The 19,748-nt window shown below is 42.1% G+C and overlaps 1 protein-coding gene across 2 annotated transcripts in view; it reads left to right on the top strand.

Moving 5' to 3' along the window:
• Nucleotides 1-6,883, top strand: part of PPP2R2D (protein phosphatase 2 regulatory subunit Bdelta) — a 145,056-nt gene extending 138,173 nt beyond the window's left edge. For both annotated transcript variants that reach the window (XM_085606204.1, XM_085606205.1), the window contains one exon: nt 4,980-6,883. In XM_085606204.1, coding sequence (XP_085462330.1) covers nt 4,980-5,259 — 280 coding nt within the window. In that variant the 3' untranslated portion in view covers nt 5,260-6,883. The remainder of the gene's footprint in view (nt 1-4,979) is intronic.
• Nucleotides 6,884-19,748: the final 12,865 nt, after the last annotated feature.

Raw genomic sequence — 19,748 nt, 5'->3', positions numbered from 1 at the left:
TTTCACTATCAACGTGCCGAAGTCACACCTGATTCTCTCTCAGACGCTCCTTTTCATTAGAGCGTTTCTGGACACGGTGCAGTTTCGGGCTTGTCCTCCTGAACGGTGACTCCAGGATATTCAGGCTATGATACCAATGTTTCAGCCTCTATCCTGCATTTCAGTGAGTGACTGACTCTTTGGCCTCATGGCCTCCTGCACCCTGCTGGTGGACCATGCAATGTGGAGCATGCGGGCTCTGCAGGGGGACCTAAAGTTCCAATCCTCGCAGCATCGAGGAAAATTTCACCGACCTGGTTCAGATATCAGAGGCTACTGTGAAAGACCTGCAGTGGTGGCTGACGAACCACGATTGGGTCAGAGTCAGACCCCTCTCCCTTCTCCACCCAGATCTCACAGTAGTGACTGATGCGTCTCTTCTGGGGTGGGGTGGTCATGTGGGCGGAGGTGGCGATCAGAGGACTCTCTGGTGTCCAGCGGAAGCCAAGCTCCATATCAATCTATTGGAGTTTTGGGCGATCAGATTGCCACTGAAAGCCTTTTTACTGGCCATCAAGGGAAGGCTGGTTTGGGTGTACACGGACTACACTACCGTCATTTGTGGTACTGCAACAAACAGGGCGATGTGGGGTCGTGGACTGTCGAGTCCCTGAGTCTCTGGACTTGGCTGGAACAGGGCATCCCTGGTGGTTCAACATCTGGCATTGGTTCTTTGAATGCCAGAGCAGACAAACTCAGCCGCAGGTGCCTTTCAGATCACGAGTGGCATCTCCATCCAGAGGTGGTACAAGGTCTCTTTTAGGGGTGAGGCGAGCCTTGGTTAGATCAGTTTGGCTCTGAAGAGAATGCACCATGTCAGCAGTTTTGCACATTGGAGTTTCCAAGGCAGCTCTTGCTCGGCGATGCTTTTCATAGTAAGTGGAGTTCAGGCTTCCTATACGCCTTTCCGCCCATACCACTCCTGCCCAGAGTGCTAAAGAAGATCAGGGGTGACCAGGCACAAGTCGTTCCTGTGGCTCCGGACTGAGCACAGAAGCTCTGGTATCCAGAGCTTCTGTCAATGAGCATCGATCCTTCGATCAGGCTGCCCCATCGTGTGGGGAGGCAGGGGAATCTTCGTTCACAGCAGCAGGGGAGTGTCCTCCACCTGAAACGGTCCACTCTATGCCTCCGGAGAGTGAGCAGCAACAGCTGACAGCTTTTGACCCTCCTCTCGAAGTCTGTGAAGTTATTATGGCAGCCAGGTGTCCTTCCACGAAATTTGTATACTCCTGCCGATGGAACAGATTTTGTATATTTTGTACGGAACGGCCTATTGACCCCTTATCTGCCTCTCTGTCTGATATTCTCTTACTTATGCTTTCCGTGGCCCAGCAGGGCCCTCCTTTCGGCCCTCTCAGCTTTTCTTCGGCTGCAAGATCAACCTTCACTTTTTAAGTCCCGTTTGGAGCAGAGACGTTTGAATTGGTTAACGCATTGCTTCCTCCTTCTTTTCTTATGCCTCAGTGGGACCTTAATTTGGTCCTTACTTTCTTGATCTGTGCACCGTTTGAGCCGCTGCAGAACTGCCTTCTACTGTTTCTCACTATCAAAACAGCCTTTTTAGTCGCAATTACCTGTGCCAGAAGGGTGAGCGAACTGCAAGCATGGTCATTGCAGCCTGCTTACCAAACAGTCTATCGGTACAAAGTGCCCAAGGTTGTAACTCCTATCTGGGATAGTCCATTAGTCTGCCCAATCTCTATGCACCTCCACACCCTTCCAAAGATGAGGAACATCTCCATTTTTTGTCCCAGAAAGAGCATTATTGTTCTACCTTGATCGCACTAAAGAGTTCTGGTTGGATGACCAACTCTCTTTGTAGGGGACGTGGGAGCAAAGAAGGGGCATCCTGTTGAGAAGAGGACTATCCCCCGTTGGCTTATTCTCGGTATAAAGACTTGTTCCGCCTTGGCAAAGAAGCAACCTCCTGAAGGCATTAGGACCCATTCCCCCAGGGCGAAGGCGGCCACCACAGTCCTCCAGCGTGGGGTTCTAATTACCGATATCTCCTAAGTGGCTGCGTGGGCATCTTTGCACATGTTTGCTGGACACTCTTGCTTGGATTCTCAGGTTCGCAGAGAGGGCCTGTTTGGCCGCTCTGTTCTGCAGGATTTTCTGGTCTAAACCTTTCCACAGTCCCACCTCCAGGGGAGGTATGGCTTGGGTATCTGTTCAAATGTAAGGAATATGCAGCTAGGTGTGTATCTGATGGACAATTTACTTGCCTTTGGTAACTCCTCATCGGGTAGAGACATGATCTAGCTGCAGATTCCTTACCGACTCACCCATATTCCCCGCACTTCTGAATGGTTATTCGTGTCTGGGCTGTTCCCCCTACATGGCCCTAGCTGTCTTAAACACACCATGGTCGGTCACTTAATGGCTCCTGGCGTGAAAAGTTGTGAAAAGTACTGGCGTCAGCGCGCCAGTGACTGTTATATTGACGATTTAGACGTCACAATGACGACCTATATGACAACGCCGACGTCACGCGGAGTCGACCGACACCATCTACTGGCAAACAGGAAAACTTCTAAGAAAAATCTTCCAGATCCAACCTAACGCCTGGAAGTTCAAAATTAAGGAATCTGTGGCTGGATCATGTCTTTACCATATAAGGCATTACCGATGGTAAGTAACTTGTCCATTAAGGGAAGAGGTAAAGAAATTCCTACTAAAACAGGCAATAGAGAAAGTACAGACGAGGGAGCACAACAGAGGTAACTAATCACCTTACTTTTTGATACCAAAGCAAGATCTCACATTAGGACCAATTCTGGATCTCAAATTCATAAACCAATTCATTTGCACGCAGTATTTCAAGATGACAACCCTGTAAGAGGTAATCCCCCCCCCCCTCCTCCTACAAAAGGGGATTACATGGCAACCATAGAATTAAAAGACACCTATTTACACGTACCAATGAATCCAAGTCAAGCAGTATCTTACCCTTTGGAATAAAATATGCACCGAGTTTTTGCAAAATGCCTCGCTGCAGTGGCAGCATTCCTGAGAAGGAAAGGAATTCACATCTACCCTTATCTAGACGGCTGGTTGGTGAAGGCAAACTCCAAACAAGAATGTCACAAACCCAATCAAAAGTTAATCCCAACTCTACAAAGAGTAGGACTCCATAAATCTCAAGAAAAGCTCAAGCCCCTGACCACAAAAAGATCTTCCTAATTACGGTTCTCTTCGAATCGCAATTAGGAAATTGGTATTCCTAATGTATGAAACACTTTTGAGTTTCATTAGCAATTCCTACTGGGTAGCAAATAGACCTACCTCATGCATATTAAAGATGTAGGTCGCAGTTTGCTGTTAAGGTCTGCAGACCACCGTGTTGCTTTTTAATAAAGTAATCTTTTTATTTTTTATGCTAAATTATCAGTTTTATGTATTAAGAGTAGACAGTGGTACATGGGGCCACTGTCTGCTCTTTAAAAAATTTTATATTCCATCCTCTAAGCAGAAGGCCCATGTGCGCATGGGTAATCACCGCCTTCAAGAAGTCGGTAAATATAAATGTTTTGCAACCGCAATTTAGTCGTGAAACATTCATACATTCCATGCAGATGCGCTATTTGAAAGGGCCGCCCTAAACGTGTCTTCCAAATACGAAATCGCAAACACAATTTGTGATTCGATAACGTGTTACCGAATCGCAGTTTGTGTTTTTGTAAAAGCATTTGTGCATCGGAAACGGCCCGATGATCCGTTCCCCACCGCAAAAATACTTTGTTCATGTAGCCCGAAGTCTGTTATGGCTCCTTTTGTCATGTATGGATTTCAGTTTAGAAAGGTTAACCATGCCTAGCTTATGTGCTGATCATGTGACCATCTTCTGTCCGTGCAGTGATACAGTAGACTTCACAAAAATGTGTTATTCTAGCCCCGAAATTTGACACGTGCTAGGGCTATAGCAGGGGTGTTCCTGCCAGAGCCATACCTAGCATGTGTGAGCAAACTTGTGTTGCTTTTCCTATTATTACATCTACTTGGAGTGCAAAAGAAGCATGCACAACAGTTACATGTGCTTAACTGATGTTGGTGTGATGTTGAAAGGTAGGTGGAAGAGTGTTCTGCTATCTACATTGTACCTGTGTGTGAAGGAAGCTTGAACTGCTGCTGCTGTACTGTATCTGGTCTGTGTGTTATTGACGATTGAATATATTTTCATTATACAAATGGTACACCTTTGTCCGTAATCCATCATTCAGTGTTGGTTCCCATTTCAATAACGGTAGGCCACTTCCAAACCTTCAGAGCTCAAACTATTCTTTCAGTTCAGTGCCTTTGGCAACCACTGTCTCTTTTTGAAAGTCAGCAATATAAAACCCTCTTTATGCAGCAATCACTGGTATGAAATTCCACTGCACAAGACAGCTAACTATGCTTTTGAAGTGAACCTATGCCTCCGATTAAACTATTAGTTTAGTAGAACGTGGTAGCATTACTGTAGAGTGTGTCTAATAGCAGTCCTGTTGTGAAACATATACTGTCGGACACACAAAATATTCTTTTACTGAGGTTATTCCTGAAGTCAACTCTGTCTTGGCCACCTCCGCTAGGACTACATCCCCTAAGGCAGGCGGGTTCCCTTGCTGCTTTTACAGACCTGCAGTACGTAACAACTGTAAAGCCCTTGCTGTAAAGAAATCAAAAAGGCTTTTTTCTGTCGGAGACCCGAAAATACAAATGGGAGTTTAAATATTTCCAGTGCAGTATTGCGAATATGTGACTGACACTGGTTTTACATGCAAGTAAATTGTTCATATGCAGGGCTATTAAAGGCTGATCTTATGTTCAGAACTGTACTCTGATCATTATTCTTACTAAACTGTAACTTAATTATTCTTTGTAGCATTGTTCAATTTAGCATTTTTAAAATGATTTGTATCTCATTTTAAAATAAACTCATTTTTATTTCTAAACAGTGCAATAATGACTGGATCCTACAACAATTTCTTTAGGATGTTTGACCGATCGACAAGAAGGGATATTACATTGGAAGCTTCAAGGGAGAGCAGCAAACCACGTGCCATCCTAAAGCCACGAAAAGTGTGTACAGGTGGCAAAAGAAAGAAAGATGAGATTAGTGTTGACAGTCTGGACTTCAACAAGAAAATACTTCATACTGCATGGCACCCGAAGGAGAACATCATCGCTGTGGCTGCCACAAATAACTTGTATATATTTCAAGACAAAGTTAACTAAACCTGGCTAATTTAAGGACAAGTCTTGCTCTTATATAGTTTAAGCCTTCTGGTTTAAAGAAAGGCCATGATGTCCTCCCAGTAAGAACATTGATGCACTTACTTCCCTTTTAAAAAAAAAAAGGAGAAACTGGCCTTTTGAGTTCATGGCATAGTTCTGCCTTCAGCATGAAGTAGCAGTGGCACAGGTTTCAATGTTTTAAGTGAAGCCCACAGGAAACCGAATTAATGGATACTACTCAATAATGGCCAGTAGTCAACACATATTTATTTTGACTGAGCCTTCCTCTCCGTTTAGACCAAAAATATTAACACCTAAGAAAATGTTATAAAAATGTTTATTTTCTCTCTGTTCTACTATTTTGGCCTTCCAGACAACATAATACCTGTGCACACACGTTCCTCTTTGGACCTTTGTCTTGACTTCAGTGTTTTTACCTTTGAATACCAAGGTAGGTCTCGAGTGGGTTAGTAAACAGAGTTTTTGTGTATATTTACTCACTGACTGTATCTATTATCACACCATCTGGTGTATACCACATAATAAAATTAACAAATTATAAAAGTGTTTTTAAATCTGAAACTAATTTCATTTTTTCATTTCTTTCTCTTGCATGTATTAAGAAAGTACTAATTTATTCTTAAGGGAAGAATTGAAAAGAGTTAAGCAGAAAACCTATTTTGACAGCATGATAAAAATATTTTTATGTAATATGCTATAGATCAAAATCTAAATTAACTTTTCACAAAACTACAGTTTGTTTTTGTATTATTTTCCTGTAAAACAAAAATACATCAAATGCCGAAGTGATGGATCATAAAGATTTGTATGAACTTTTTCAGCCTTAATAGTTTGAAACCAGCTAGTAAAATGAAAATCTAAAGTATTTGAGAAAGCAGTCTGTTCATTATTAGAAATCCTTAATATTTGATTTGTAAACAGTGACCTACCATAGGTGCATTATTTTTTTTAATCTTTTTATTACTTTTTTAAGCACATTCTTTTGGTTTCAAACATGTTAAATATTCAGAGTAACGGGTATATGCATGTTAAGTTGAACAGTGCAATTCTAGCCAGTGAATTACATTTTAACTTGATTATGCCAAACAATTAGCAATTTTGACAAGTGGGTTTAACTGTGCATTTTAACTTATTCAGGATTTCTGACACTAAACACTAATTATAGTGCATCAGTGGCAGAATTTGAACGTCGGACAGCGGTAAATGTTTATAAGATCAATAAGAATGAAGTCTTTGTGCCTCCTATATAAAATGTAGAAGTGTTCAGATGCACTTCCTTGTTAACAGAATAAACAAGTACTATGATGATGCACATATTGTGAATGAAATTCCCAGCCCCCATTAATGTCCCTAGAGTGCCACTCTTGTTCACATTAAACTACTAAATCTTTGAGGTTCTAAAAATTTAGTTTAGTTTACAAAAATCCTCTTATTCTGTATATTGGTTATGACTACTATTTACAAATTGTGGAACCTTTAGGCCAGTAAGCATAAAGATAAGGTCATGTTCCTTAAATATTATAGTTAATACAATGGGATTGTATATACTTGTTTAATTATTTTGACCAAAAAGGTTAATAAATTTTAAATGTGTTTACCTGGATTGATATTGTTTATTTGTACGTTATTTCCCTTGTATAATTATCAACATAAAAAATTATGTAAATTACATATAAAAGAAAATATAAGAATTTCTTAGTTGGACACTGTATCCACTTTAAATTATTTATGCTGTTCTGCAAGGTGTAGCTTGATATGCAAATTTTTACGGGCATTATTTCATTTATTAGCAGTTTCAGCAGTCTTTCTTCTGCAGCTTCAGTCTCGTGCACTATGGAATACCATATTTACCAAATGTATTCCGTCTAGCTGGAGAGGTATATCTTTAAATCTCTGCACTCACAACTAGATCATCAAGTGTGTTAACTGATTTGTACAGTGTCTGAAAATGTACTGGTCAGTGTATTTGTTAAAGTAATTTGCTTGCCTTTCTATACTGATTTTAGTACACCAGAGATCAGTTATCCATAGTCCTTGTTTAACTGCACTTGGTGACATATTGTGTTATGTAGTGCATCCAGCTTCCAATTTCCATTATAGTATTAACCCAGCAGTACTGTTGTCTACTTCCTTGATTGCATTGTATGCTCCGAATTCCACCTACACATTTTTGGGCATTAAAGAGTACACTTGCAATTTATTCTGATAGTTAGCCTTGTCAACCACTCCATTGCAACTTACATTCTCCCTTTCAGTGATAAAAAATGATTATTATTGGTGCATCCTCTGGAACGCATTCATGCTGATCAAGCAATCTGTAGTTGAGAAAACAGGGATGTCGCGTAGAATAAATCCTGTACTTTTAACCACTATTCCTGGTAGGACACCATTTTCTCATTGAATAAATAACAATATAGGTGTGCCCTCGCGTGACGTGTCCAGGAATATATTTTTGGTATAGTCTAAGCTTCCGAAATAATCTTTATGGACTTTTTTGAGAGTGAGCGAGGGACTGACTTTTTAATACACTTATGTATTAAATGTCAATTATCGATCAAAATCGATTCCCTTTTATATTGGTAGATGGTGGTGGCCTCTGCACTTAACAAAAAAGTGACGGTCAAAATGTTTAAATGAGTGCCATTTTTGGGACCACACTTAAGTAATGTTTTTTTGTTTTTGCCAACTCTGCTACTCTAGACAGGAACCAGCCATGGCTGTCACCAAGTTTCTGTAGTGTATTGTATAATAAATAACTAGTTATGGAAGAAATCACCAGAATAATGGACATCTTTTCTGCTCTTGTACACTTCGTGTCACTGTCATAATAATTCGTTTTTTATTTCTAGGGATTAACAGGACCCTTTCTCCCTCAGAAATAGAAATTCACCATGTAGAGAAACATGTTAAATGCCAAGATCCATTCATTGTAAGTTTATGGTACTCTGTGGTGACTTGCAGTATCCTTTAACATACGACAGAGCCTATTATTATTAATTGTATACAGGATCACACCACACCCTTCCCACAAACCTATTGAAGCCTTTGTGTCTTGCTCTATCATATCAAAGAGCTAGCATGGCTATACTCGTGAAGGAAAAAAAGCAGAATGTGCAGTGTAAAATGAAACACACAAAAAGCAGTTAGTAATGTGTGTGAACTAATGTACTGGAATTAATTTAATGTAAGTCCGATTTAAAAATAAAATAAATACTGTAGCTCAGAATGTGCAGAACCATGCAGAGGCGGTCTTTCCTGTAATGACCAATAATTGTGAATAACCATGCAAAGAGATAATTTTCACGATTAGTGGTCATTACAGGAAAGACTATCAAGTTGTTACCATAAATATCTCTCTGCTGGTCAGTGTTCATTTTTTGAACAGATCAGAAAATAAAAAGTAATTTCTCTTTTTCCTGGTTCAAACTAAAGTTATGGTGATCTTTGGCCTGCCTCTTACTACGGCTACTTACTCTGTAGCATGCATAACTCATAACAATAACTGTATAGCAATAAACCATGAGGTCGAAAACCAAGTGTTTGCAGAACGCCAGGTAGGCAATATAGGCATTTTATACACATTTCCTGTTTTTTACATGTTTATTTTGGTGTATTTAGCATGAAACGGACCATCCAATTTTTTTTAAGAGAAAAGTATACTGTGTAATTGAAAATTCAGGGTTTTGATTAACAGGCTTTTTTCTTTAAAAAAACAAACCAAACTTTCTTGGGATAGAAATCGAGCATGCCTGAGGCTGCTGCTGCCGCCTGCATGGCTGAGCATACAATGGGCCTCGATTACAGTTGGAATGTTCAGCTTTTGAATGCATGTATTATTGATTAAACCATGCAAAAGTGTTAGTCGCAAATTTGTAAAGGTGCTCCTGCATTGTTTACTAATGATGGACCTTGGCTGCATATAAAATGTGTGGGTTTGGATTCACATATTGATATTTCCAGCAGTGTTCAGCTGGGAATGAGTTTGATTGCAATTGGAATATTCTCCTTTTGCTTACACTTTCATGAGTGTATTACCAATTACACAGTGGGCAATGGTGGTATTCAATAAAGGCGATCATGATTGAGTAGATTCTGCGAAATAGCAAAAATATTTAATGTGTCCGTATGTAATGTTTTTAAACTTCAACATTTTGTGCAATGTAATCTTTCAAGCATTTTAAAATATAATAGAGGTGCAGAGTGTAATTTGCTGTTCATTAATATTGATGAGTGTGGAAATAGGCCGTTACTCACAAGATACACCAATTTGAGTAGGTCATAATGCCACTCCCCTCCTTCAACATCAATAAGCAAAGGTGTTGAACAAGAATGCCTACAGTGAGATACAGTAACAAATAACTGAGCTTTGCAAGAGTGCCTCAGTTGATTTTAGAATGGAATTGGTGTTCTGCTGTAGTATTAACCTATTTGCACTGTAGTCAAATAATGTAAATCTGTGTTTAATAGTACACTTTTTAGGTCTCGCCTGAGACAGCGCTTTAGCGCTGCTCTGGCGAGACTTGTAGTAAGCGAGTTTTGGAAGTGCAAACAGTGCTTTTCAGGCCGCCAACTACAGTGCATGTGCCCCGGGCGCGCGCACCATGTGGCAGCCTGAAAAGCACTGCCTGATCACTTGCTTTGATGTCCTCAGTGAGCCGCGCGGCCACGGAGGACATCAAAGTGCACACCATTTGCACTGTGCCCGCCCCCACTCCCCCCTCCCACTCCCTCCTTGTAAACTTCAGTGCGCGCTTGTCATTTTTACACTTTAGCACTCGTGCTTTTGTGGCATTTGAACAGCAGCGTGTTTCCCCTTATGATTTTGTGGCTGCTAAAAAACATTGTGCTTCTCCATTATAGTTAAATACTTATTTACGTCGGAAAAGGGCAAGTTAGCTTGTGTGCACGTTTAAAAGTTTTACCCACCTCCTCCCTCCCGTCTATGCCTGCTCCGTCCACAAATCACTCCCAGTCCCTCCCCCGTCACTACTGTTAAAACCACCCTTTGGCCTTTGATGCCCGCAGTTCATTGTCATCGGTGTTTCTAACTGGCCTCCCCCCAGGATCGGCTTAGAGTCTCTGTGCAGACATGTTCGCAGCGTCGAAGCGCTTTGATGTTTTTTACCCTCACTCGGCCTGCATCTCGAGAGCCAAATGTGGGCACCGGAACGGGCTTCATGTCGAAGATCCTAACAGAGCATATTTACATGAGAGTGAGTAGCGCTACATAGCCGCCCTAGATAATAATAATAATAAACAGAATTTTATTAAGCGCACAGCTACCCCCAACGGGGGTCCCGTAAACGCGTGTTCACAGTGCTGGCACAACTGATTAATAATGTGCGCTAATATGCTCATTCAATGCAAAGGGCTAACGTGTTATGTATACGTTTTATACTGCACCACCCCTTTGCAGCTCAGCGCCTCGACGCACCCACAAATTTACATTGTGGTTGAAGGAGAAATCTGGATACATGTCAACACTCCCAGCTACTGTCCCCAATAGTGACCCATGACTGAAAGCTCTCAAAACACATAATCCAAAAACAAAAACAAAAAAAAAGCCCTGCACCCCACTTTTCAAAAAGTGCTCCTTGCACAGACCTTTCTCTTCAGGAACACGCCTCTTTTCTGTCCTACAATTATCTCATGAAAACACACTGGTTCTGGAACTCCTTGCTGCAGCTGCATAACACCCTTTCTGTCTGCACAGGAGTGTCTGTCAATGAGATCTATAAAGCTTGTTATAATTACAGTCCAGGGTCACAGGCCGGTGCCTCTGGTGGCAGTGTTGTGTCAATTCCGTTGCTCATCTGAACCTTGAGTTTGTGTTTGTTGTTTGACATTTCTAACGAACACAGTCTCATCTAAGTGTAGTAGCATCGCATCACTTAAATGTTTAACTCTTCTTTCGGTGCTCGGCGTGTTGCCAACAAGCAGACGTGTGTGTGAGAAATATGACGCCCTTTTATCGAGTTACTTTCATGTTTAGGGACTGCTGAGTGTATGATCGGACTTGTGATTTTATGCATTTTGTGGCTGAAATGTGTGTAGCATGTATGAGTGTTCAGTGGCGTGGTACTCCACCGTGGTTAGAGGGTCTGTGCTGTGTTGTGTATGTCTTTTACATCTGATGGTTGAATGTAAGGTACTATCCCCCTTACTGTAATTGGAAGATCAGAGTTGTGCATCATAAATAAGGTCCCTGTTTTGCGTTTTTACTGATTTTTACAGATAAATACAGACAGGAAACCATCAATTTTCCTGTCTGTATTTATTTTTAATTATGGAAAAATACGGAATATGTGTCTTATTTTGGACAATTCTCACTACTGTGACTCATAGGAGGTTGGTTAGTAGCTGTGGAGATTGACAGGCAGGGAAGTTAAAAACAATGTAGTTTAACTGTATATGTACAGATGTTTGAGTTGATCCACTATCTAAACTTTTTCAGATGCTTGCATTGTATGGGAAATATATAGAACACGTTGGATATTTAAATGTGAGTATATTTGTATTAGTTAAATACATAGGGAAATATACCCATTGCAGCTTAATGTGTACACTAAACACAGAATAAATACAGATTAATACATATAAAATGAGCAATAAGTAAATATGGATAAATGCAGACGAAAATGTAAAAAAATAAGAAATACCATAAAAAACCAGGAGCCCTAATCGTTAACTCTGTAACAACAGCTATCCTAGTTTGCACACTTACTGCATTCCTTGCAACAGAAACAACATTGGCTAGCAACATTAATCCTGCTGTTGCTTTGGCTCCTCACTATAGCCTGTAAGTAAAGGGCAACCTTGTGTGAATAAAAATTTTTTGTGCGTGACAAAAGTTACCGCATAGAACCCAGTCGTTTTGCATACCAGCAACATCGTGAAATATTCATAAAACGGCAGACTCAACCAGCATCTTGAAACAGCCTCACATTGAGTGTGTTAATGCATTTATACAACGCCTAGCTACTGATTAAATTACCTCTGTGTGCTTCATGTGGACAATATCGTACATAAGCACATTTCCATTAAAGCAAGAGTACCGTATGCAAAATATAATTAAACCGTGAAAGTCAATGTGAAACGAGTCGGCCTGTTTTTATGCAGTCACTTTTCAAGCCATGTCATAAAGCTACAATGGTGAAATAAAGTAAAAACAAGCCTCGCACATTGCATTATTTTCCAGGGGACGCCCTCCAACCTAGAACCCTGCACACCAGTTTGGACAGCATTTCTTGCAGGTTTTACCTTTGTTGTAGTGTGCGTAGAGCAAAGGGCATGTAAGGTGAAGTATAAACTACTGCTAGATCCGAAAAATATGGAGTAGATTGAAAGACCGGGTTCATGTCGTACAATGGAATGTTTTGACTAGGGTACCATTGTTTAATGTTTGATTTGGCACAGGCTTTTCAGCCTTTTGAAATATTTTCCTACTATATAAACAATTTTCATACATCGCCGGTCAACCTCTGGTTTAAAAACACCCGAGCCAGAATCTGCAGTTTTCCTTTAATACAATTCACAAATGGACCTTGAGAAGGTTTTTGCCCTGACCCTTTTGGACGTGTTGTGATTTTACAGAACTGCTGTTAGATTTTAATCCCCCATGGTTATCATCCGCGATTACTTGCCTGTTGTCAACAGTTGGATACATTTGAACAAACTGAAAACTCCCACCTCCAAGATTGAGTTTTTAGGGGTGGGACTTGGGCGTCCTCCGAAGTCTCCTCACTTATAGCCTGCCAATTTTGGTCCTGTTCCTGCCCAGAAGGTAAACACCTGGGTGTTCTAATGGGGCGTGCGATTCCCATGGAGCAAGTTGTAGTGGTAGTAGTCAAGGCATGCGTCTTAGAGCTGCATTTCTTTAGAGATTCTTTCGTTAAATGATCTACATTTGAATTGCTGTGCAGGGAGTGCCTTTGTCTCCTTAAGAATGAACTTGTAAGCTAAACTCTGCCGACAGTCCAGGGCTCGAGTCGGGGTACCACGCGGGTGGACGGAGTCCCCCCACTTATTTTACCGGGTTCTCGATAACTGGAGCAAATGGAGTCACACATTCACTCTTTGGCCTCTCTGGGGCGAGATCGGAGCTCATTCAGGACGCTGCTCACGCGCTGGCTTCTCTGATGCAATCGCATCTAAGGGGTGAGCGAGGGGAGGCAATGAGTCTGATGGTGCAAGCCACCTTTCGTGACGTCACTTTCTGTCGTGACGTCAGCGTCCCCCCACTTCTTTTTTTAGGACTTGTGCCCTGGCCGACACTGAACTGCTTTTACTCCTTCTGACTAGTCACCAGTGAAGAAAGCCCCGGGTACTCATGCAGGTTTAGAGATGGAGAAAGCACTTCTCTGAGCCTTCCATCTCAAACATAGTCATTGGGCAAGAAGTAGCAACCCTCAAGCAATGTCCAGTCTTTGTGCCTAACAGTTCCACTAATCAGTCTTACTTTATGATTATTACTTACATGAACAGCTGAGAAACCTTCTTTCACATGGACAAGGAGGAGAAGTATCTGGAATGGAAAATGATGTACCAATCTAAAGGTCTCAATCTGAGGCAGGTTGTTGTTAGGGGCACAATCCTTAACTCCTATATTAGCTATGAATACCATAACTCGCACACCAAATGTAATGTTTATAACACCTAAAAGCGAAATGTCGGTAACCACGCATAATCAAACCAGTTAAAGATACTATGTTTGTAGTTGTTTCTGTCAAAGTTGCAAGTGTGATTTGCAATATTATCTGAATGATTATTTACAGCATTTGTAATTGTGCCTGTTTCATTAAGAGTGAGATAGCAAGCTTTGCATCTGGTGTGGAAGTTATGGTTTGCATGGCTGCAGTGAGAAATCTTGCAAATTGTAGTGTTTTTTATTTTTAGTTTTTATTTGTACCTTCAGCTGCATTTTAACCTTTGTCTTTTTCGTGAAAACACCAATGTATATATTTCACAATGCCAGTTGGCACTATGCAGTTATGGTTTAGCTGCACTTTCAATAGAAAAGGCATTTTTTGATTTGCCAGTTGCATGCACCGTAAGAAAGTTAAGAGGGGAGGTCAAAAGGGATGTTTTCCCATTTGAGCTTCCATAGGAAATTGTGCTTGCCCCTATACCCCAAATCACTGAACGTGTTTTTAGAAAATAGCATTTTAAAATGGTGCCAGGAGGGCTTGAAAGGGTTAATACTTTTCTATATATTTTCAGTTGAAAAAACATATGTTGATTTGCTTATAACTTTGGCAGTGTTGGATTCATATACATGAAATTTAGCAGACAGTATGTTTAGATCACTCAAGATGCATGTAGATCTATAAGGGAGGAGGATCAGTAAAAAGGGGAGAGAGCTTAAAGTCTTCTTTTGCTAAGTTTGGCACTGTTTGATGACTGCACAAAATTTAGCTGGCACTTGAAAGTATTAGTTTTCTGTTGGTATGTCATGCTTTGTGTCAATTCAGCAAGAGCAGGGCAATGTTAAGGAAGGGGTTGGTCAATAACATTTCCCATTACTTATAACTTTGCTGCGGTTCGACGACGGTTTGTCAAATTTCCAGAAAGCAAAAAAAAACATCCCCGTTGTCTCAGACCTAAGATTACACTAACTGGGTACCTTTCATGTTTTGGTGAGTGTGCACAGTACCTAAAGGCACACCCATTTGGAGAGTGTGCCATATACAAGAAAACGTGCTTAGAAACAAACACATGCAATCTGATTGACATGCAAACAATCGGTACTAAAACAAGCATTTGCAATGCAATAGGTCTCGCATTTATACGAGTTTGAGCTATTGGCATTGTATATGACAATGCCTTTTATTTAGGTTTTAAAAACCCACACATAAATAAAAGGCATTGCCATTTACAGTGCCAATAGCTCAAACTCTTAACAACTGCGAGACCTATTGCATTGCAAATGCTTGTTTCAAATGTTACTGTGACACATTTATTTTCACTTTGTATATATGTGTGTATATTTGTGTATGTATATATCGCACTAGTTATAGATACCATTGTTACTTAAATTTACTATATATGTGTATGTCTGTGTATATAAATGTGTGTGTGTATATATATATATATATATATATATATATATATATATATATATATATATATATATATATATTCACTGAAAAAACCATAGGTTTCAGGGGTGTTATAGTTAGCTGGACTTTTCACTTGTACAAAACCATTGAAATTCCCCCGTTATAGTTAGTTCAGCTGGATGATGTCATCAGTGATGTCATCAGTGATGTCATTTGAGATGTCATCAGTGATGTCATGAGTGATGTCACTGACCATGTCATGAGTGATGTAATATGTGACGTCATCAGCAGTGCATTGCGGGCGCGTGAGTTATAGTTAGCTGAACTAACTATAACGGGGGAATTTCAATGGTTTTGTACAAGTGAAAAGTCCAGCTAACTATAACACCCCTGAAACCTATGGTTTTTTCAGTGAATTTCTGAGGTTTTTTAAATGCTAATTCCTAACTATAACGTGCCTGAAACCTATGGTTTTTTCTGTGAATTTCAAAGGTTTTTTAAATGCTAATTTCTAACTATGCCTACAGAGATAGGACATGTGAAGAAAGAAGAAAAAATGCACAGAAAGAAACAAAAGAAGTGCAGAAAGAAGCAACAGAAGTCCTCAAATACGAAGATAAGTGCAGGAAGAAGGATAACGTGCAGAAAGAACAAAAAGAAGAGCAGAAAGAAGCCTTGTTGCAAAATCATCCTGTACCCTCAACTTTTTCAGACGGATACTGGTGGTAACTGAGTCTGACTAACCAGTCCTAGAGCCAGTGCTATGTTAAAAGACACTTAGAATACAGTGAAAACACCTACATACACTAGGGAACATTATGCGTTGGGGTCCCCCTGTGATTAGCATGACCTCCTCTGTAAGCCCCTAGTGTATAATAGGGCATGGGGATTAAAACTACCTCTTAAAACAGGCCACAGGGCGTTTTTGCACACGTTAACTCAGACCCCGTCCCCTCCCTTCACCACTGTGTAAACACGCCCTGTGTCCATTTTTAGTTGGGAGATTAAGTTCATTTGAATCCTGAGGGTCCCTAGGGTCCAACTAGCCCACTAGGTACCTCCAGTAAGTGCCACAGAGCTGCGTTGCAGAGAGGTGTAAAAAGTGGCACGGCCTGGACCACCTCTCTGCAATGCAGCTCAGTGGCGCTTACTGGAAGCACTTGGTGGGCTAGTTAGCCCCCAGGGGCCCTCATTATTGAAGGGAAATTATATCCCCAATTTAAAACGTGCCATAGTGCGTGTTTGCACACGTCACCTCAGGCCCCGTCCCCTCCCTTCACCACTGTGTAAACGCGCCCTGTGGCTGTTCTAATTTGAGAGATTAAGTCCCCCTGAATCCTAAGGGTCCCTAGGGTCAAACTAGACCACTAGGTACCTCCAGTAAGCGCCACAGAGCTGCGTTGCAGAGAGGTGTAAAAAGGGGCTTGGCCTCAGAACACCTGGCTGCAGCGCAGCTCCCTGGCGCATACTGGAGATGCCTGTTGGGGGCGCGTTTGCAGAGTGCTGCATGGAGGGGCCATGGCCTCCGGCACGATGCCAGTCTTTTATTTATTTTAGTTTTTTAAGAAGGGGGGCTGTTTGGTTCCCCTTCTTATTCTAATTTATTGGCCCTGATGACCCCATCCCCTAGGGCCAGTCTCCTAATTATATTTTTTTGACCCCAATCCCCAGGGCCGGCCACTGTTTTTTATTATTTTTAAAAAATATATATTTATAGACACACCTAGGACATGCTGGACAAACCGTACGTACCTATCACCATGACGATTTGCGTGATATTCATTAAAAGGCGACTATGCATGCAATGAATCCACGTGGAATGTATTTACACCACTAGTGAAGCTCTGACATGTCTGATGCCCTACCGTGCCTAATCCTGGTAGACACCCTTGTCGTTTATTTATACAAACATGGGTAGCTATTGACGGGCACATTTAATACACATGCACACCAAGCCATTCAAAGGGGATTCGACAAAAATTCGACCAAAACTATGCAAGAAACCCCCCTCACGGTTAATAAAACACACATCCACTGCCGGATGTGTAATACTTTTTATTTTACTCTCTGGAAAGGGGACGAACATCACTTGAGAGTCACAGCGTGCTCCTGACAGAGCCCAATGCTGTGTTACACCCACCATTGCCTGCCGAGTGCCACACACCTCTGTGTTGTATTCCACTAGCTAGTGCATATGCTATGACACTCTCTAGCCCATGTGCACTGTAACACCACCCCGTGAATATGTCATGCCACACTTGTCTTCGCACGGGTTATATTGCCCCATCTAACGTGCCTTTCTCGATGCCTATGTTATAACGCACAGTGCTATGCCATACATATTACAATCTGGGATCCATATCTTTGTCACAGTGCATATGCAACGTTACACTCCCCAGCACATATTTTATATTACAACTTTAGAGACTAGTTAGGTTACACAACACTGCCCTGTGCATATTACACTCCAAGGCGCATATCGCATAGCACGCGCTAGTGCCTGTGCTATCTCGCGCTCTCCAATGAATCTGTCATTGCGCACAATGTATTGCATATTATATTTCATGCCCGGTTCATCTTATATCACACTTTTTGGTGCATAGTTTATACCATACACTATATCTAGTTTTCATTTTCAATCGTGCTCTCAGGACTATGTTCTATATAACACTGTGTTCACCTACCCTTTTCACGGGCATTACATTTTGCGATAGGGGGTGGAGGGTCAGGGGGTGTTTCTGCCAAGTGAGCCCGGAGTCACAGTCACAAACGTCCTCTTCTTCCTGAATAAAAGTGAGATTATGCTGCATACTTGTTCATATTTTAAGTAGTTCGCACAGACACAATGTTTTAAAAACAATAAAGTTCCTAATACCCGCCTTCTCTGAACAGTTAGCTTGCTGCCCCATCCCCTTCCTCCCTATCCTCTGTTGTGTGAATCCATGGACTAGCCTCCTCCCTCCTGCCATGCATGGTCTGATGTGCTGCCACTGCCCTCAATTTAGTATGATGTACCAGTCCACTCCTCCTGCCCTCCATTGCCCAATTCTATGCCCCATCATTGACCTCCTGCTTAAACTCTGTGCTTAGCTTGCTGCCCCTATTCTCCTTCCCCCTGCCCTCCGATGTCTTTGTGCATGCCCCTGCTCCATCCTTTTTGCCCACCATGTCCCATGGACCTGCCACTCCTATCTACTCTGAGTGTTCTGTTGAGCTGCCACTCCCCTCCCACCTGCCTAGCATTGTCAGATGACTGTAACCTGTCCCTGCCACCTCCACCCTGCCTGTCCACATGCCATGCCCCTATCCTCTTCCTCCTGTCCTACATGGTCCATTGTACTGCCACACCCTTCTGCCCTCCCTGGTCTGTTGTGCTGCAACTGCTCCTCCTGCCTGCCCCGTGTGGTCTGTTGTGAGGTCCCTTCCCCTGAACTTTCTTGTCTGTGCACAGGTCCTGACCCTCCCTTCTATCCTCCATCGTCCTTTGTGCATGCCCCTCCACCCTCCTTCTTGCCCATCATAGCCATTGTGCTGCCACTAACCCTCCCACTTGCCATGCATGGTCTTCTGTGCTGCCATGGCCCCTCCCACCTTCCCTGTGTGGTCAGTTAGCTGCCCCTGACCCCCTCCCACCTTCCCTCCATGGTCTGTGTGTATGCCATCACAGTCTCACTGTTGCTCTTCATGGTGTGTCTTGCTTCTAGTGCCCATCCTGCCTGACATCCATGGGTATCTTGCTGCTCCTGCCCTGCCCCCTTGCCCCCAGCCCTACTCCCTCCCTCCTGGCTTGTCTGTTCCATTGTAATGCCCCTGATCCGTCCCTCCTGCCCTTTATGGTCTGTTATGCTGCAGCTTTCTCTCCTGTCTGTCCATTATGGTCAGCTAGCTACCATTGCCTCTTGCCCCTCTGTTCTCTGTTGTCCATGTGCATGGTCCTGTCCCCTCCCTCTTGCTTTCTATGGATTGTTGTGCTGCACTCCCGTCCTGCATGCCCTGTGTGGTGTATTGTGCTGCTGCAAACCCTGATGCCTGCCCTGCAGGGTCAGTTTGGTGCACCTCTCCATGTCCCTCCTGTCCTCTGTTATCCAAGTCCATGTCCCTATCCCATTTCCTTCCATGATCCAATGTACCATACTTGCGAACATTTTGAACTTGGTAAGAGGGAGATTTTGAAAAAAAACTGGGGTATTGATTTTCCCCTTTGAGTTACATTGAAAAAGAGGATATTGTAGACAGGAGACAGATCAAATAAAGCCCATTTGAGCTTAAAAACATTGGACGTTTCCTGGCTGAATCGGGTCTGTTGGCATGTATGGTTGTACTACCATTGCCTCTTCCTTCTGCCCACAATGGTCTATTACATTGCCACAGCCTTGAAGGAGGGTAGATTTTGTATCACAGGGGGCCCCT

The sequence above is a fragment of the Triturus cristatus genome, chromosome 1_2 (assembly GCF_964204655.1).
Source record: "Triturus cristatus chromosome 1_2, aTriCri1.1, whole genome shotgun sequence".
NCBI lineage: Eukaryota > Metazoa > Chordata > Amphibia > Caudata > Salamandridae > Triturus > Triturus cristatus.
Note: the sequence above shows the minus strand (reverse complement) of the source record. Positions and strands in the feature narration are given on the sequence as shown.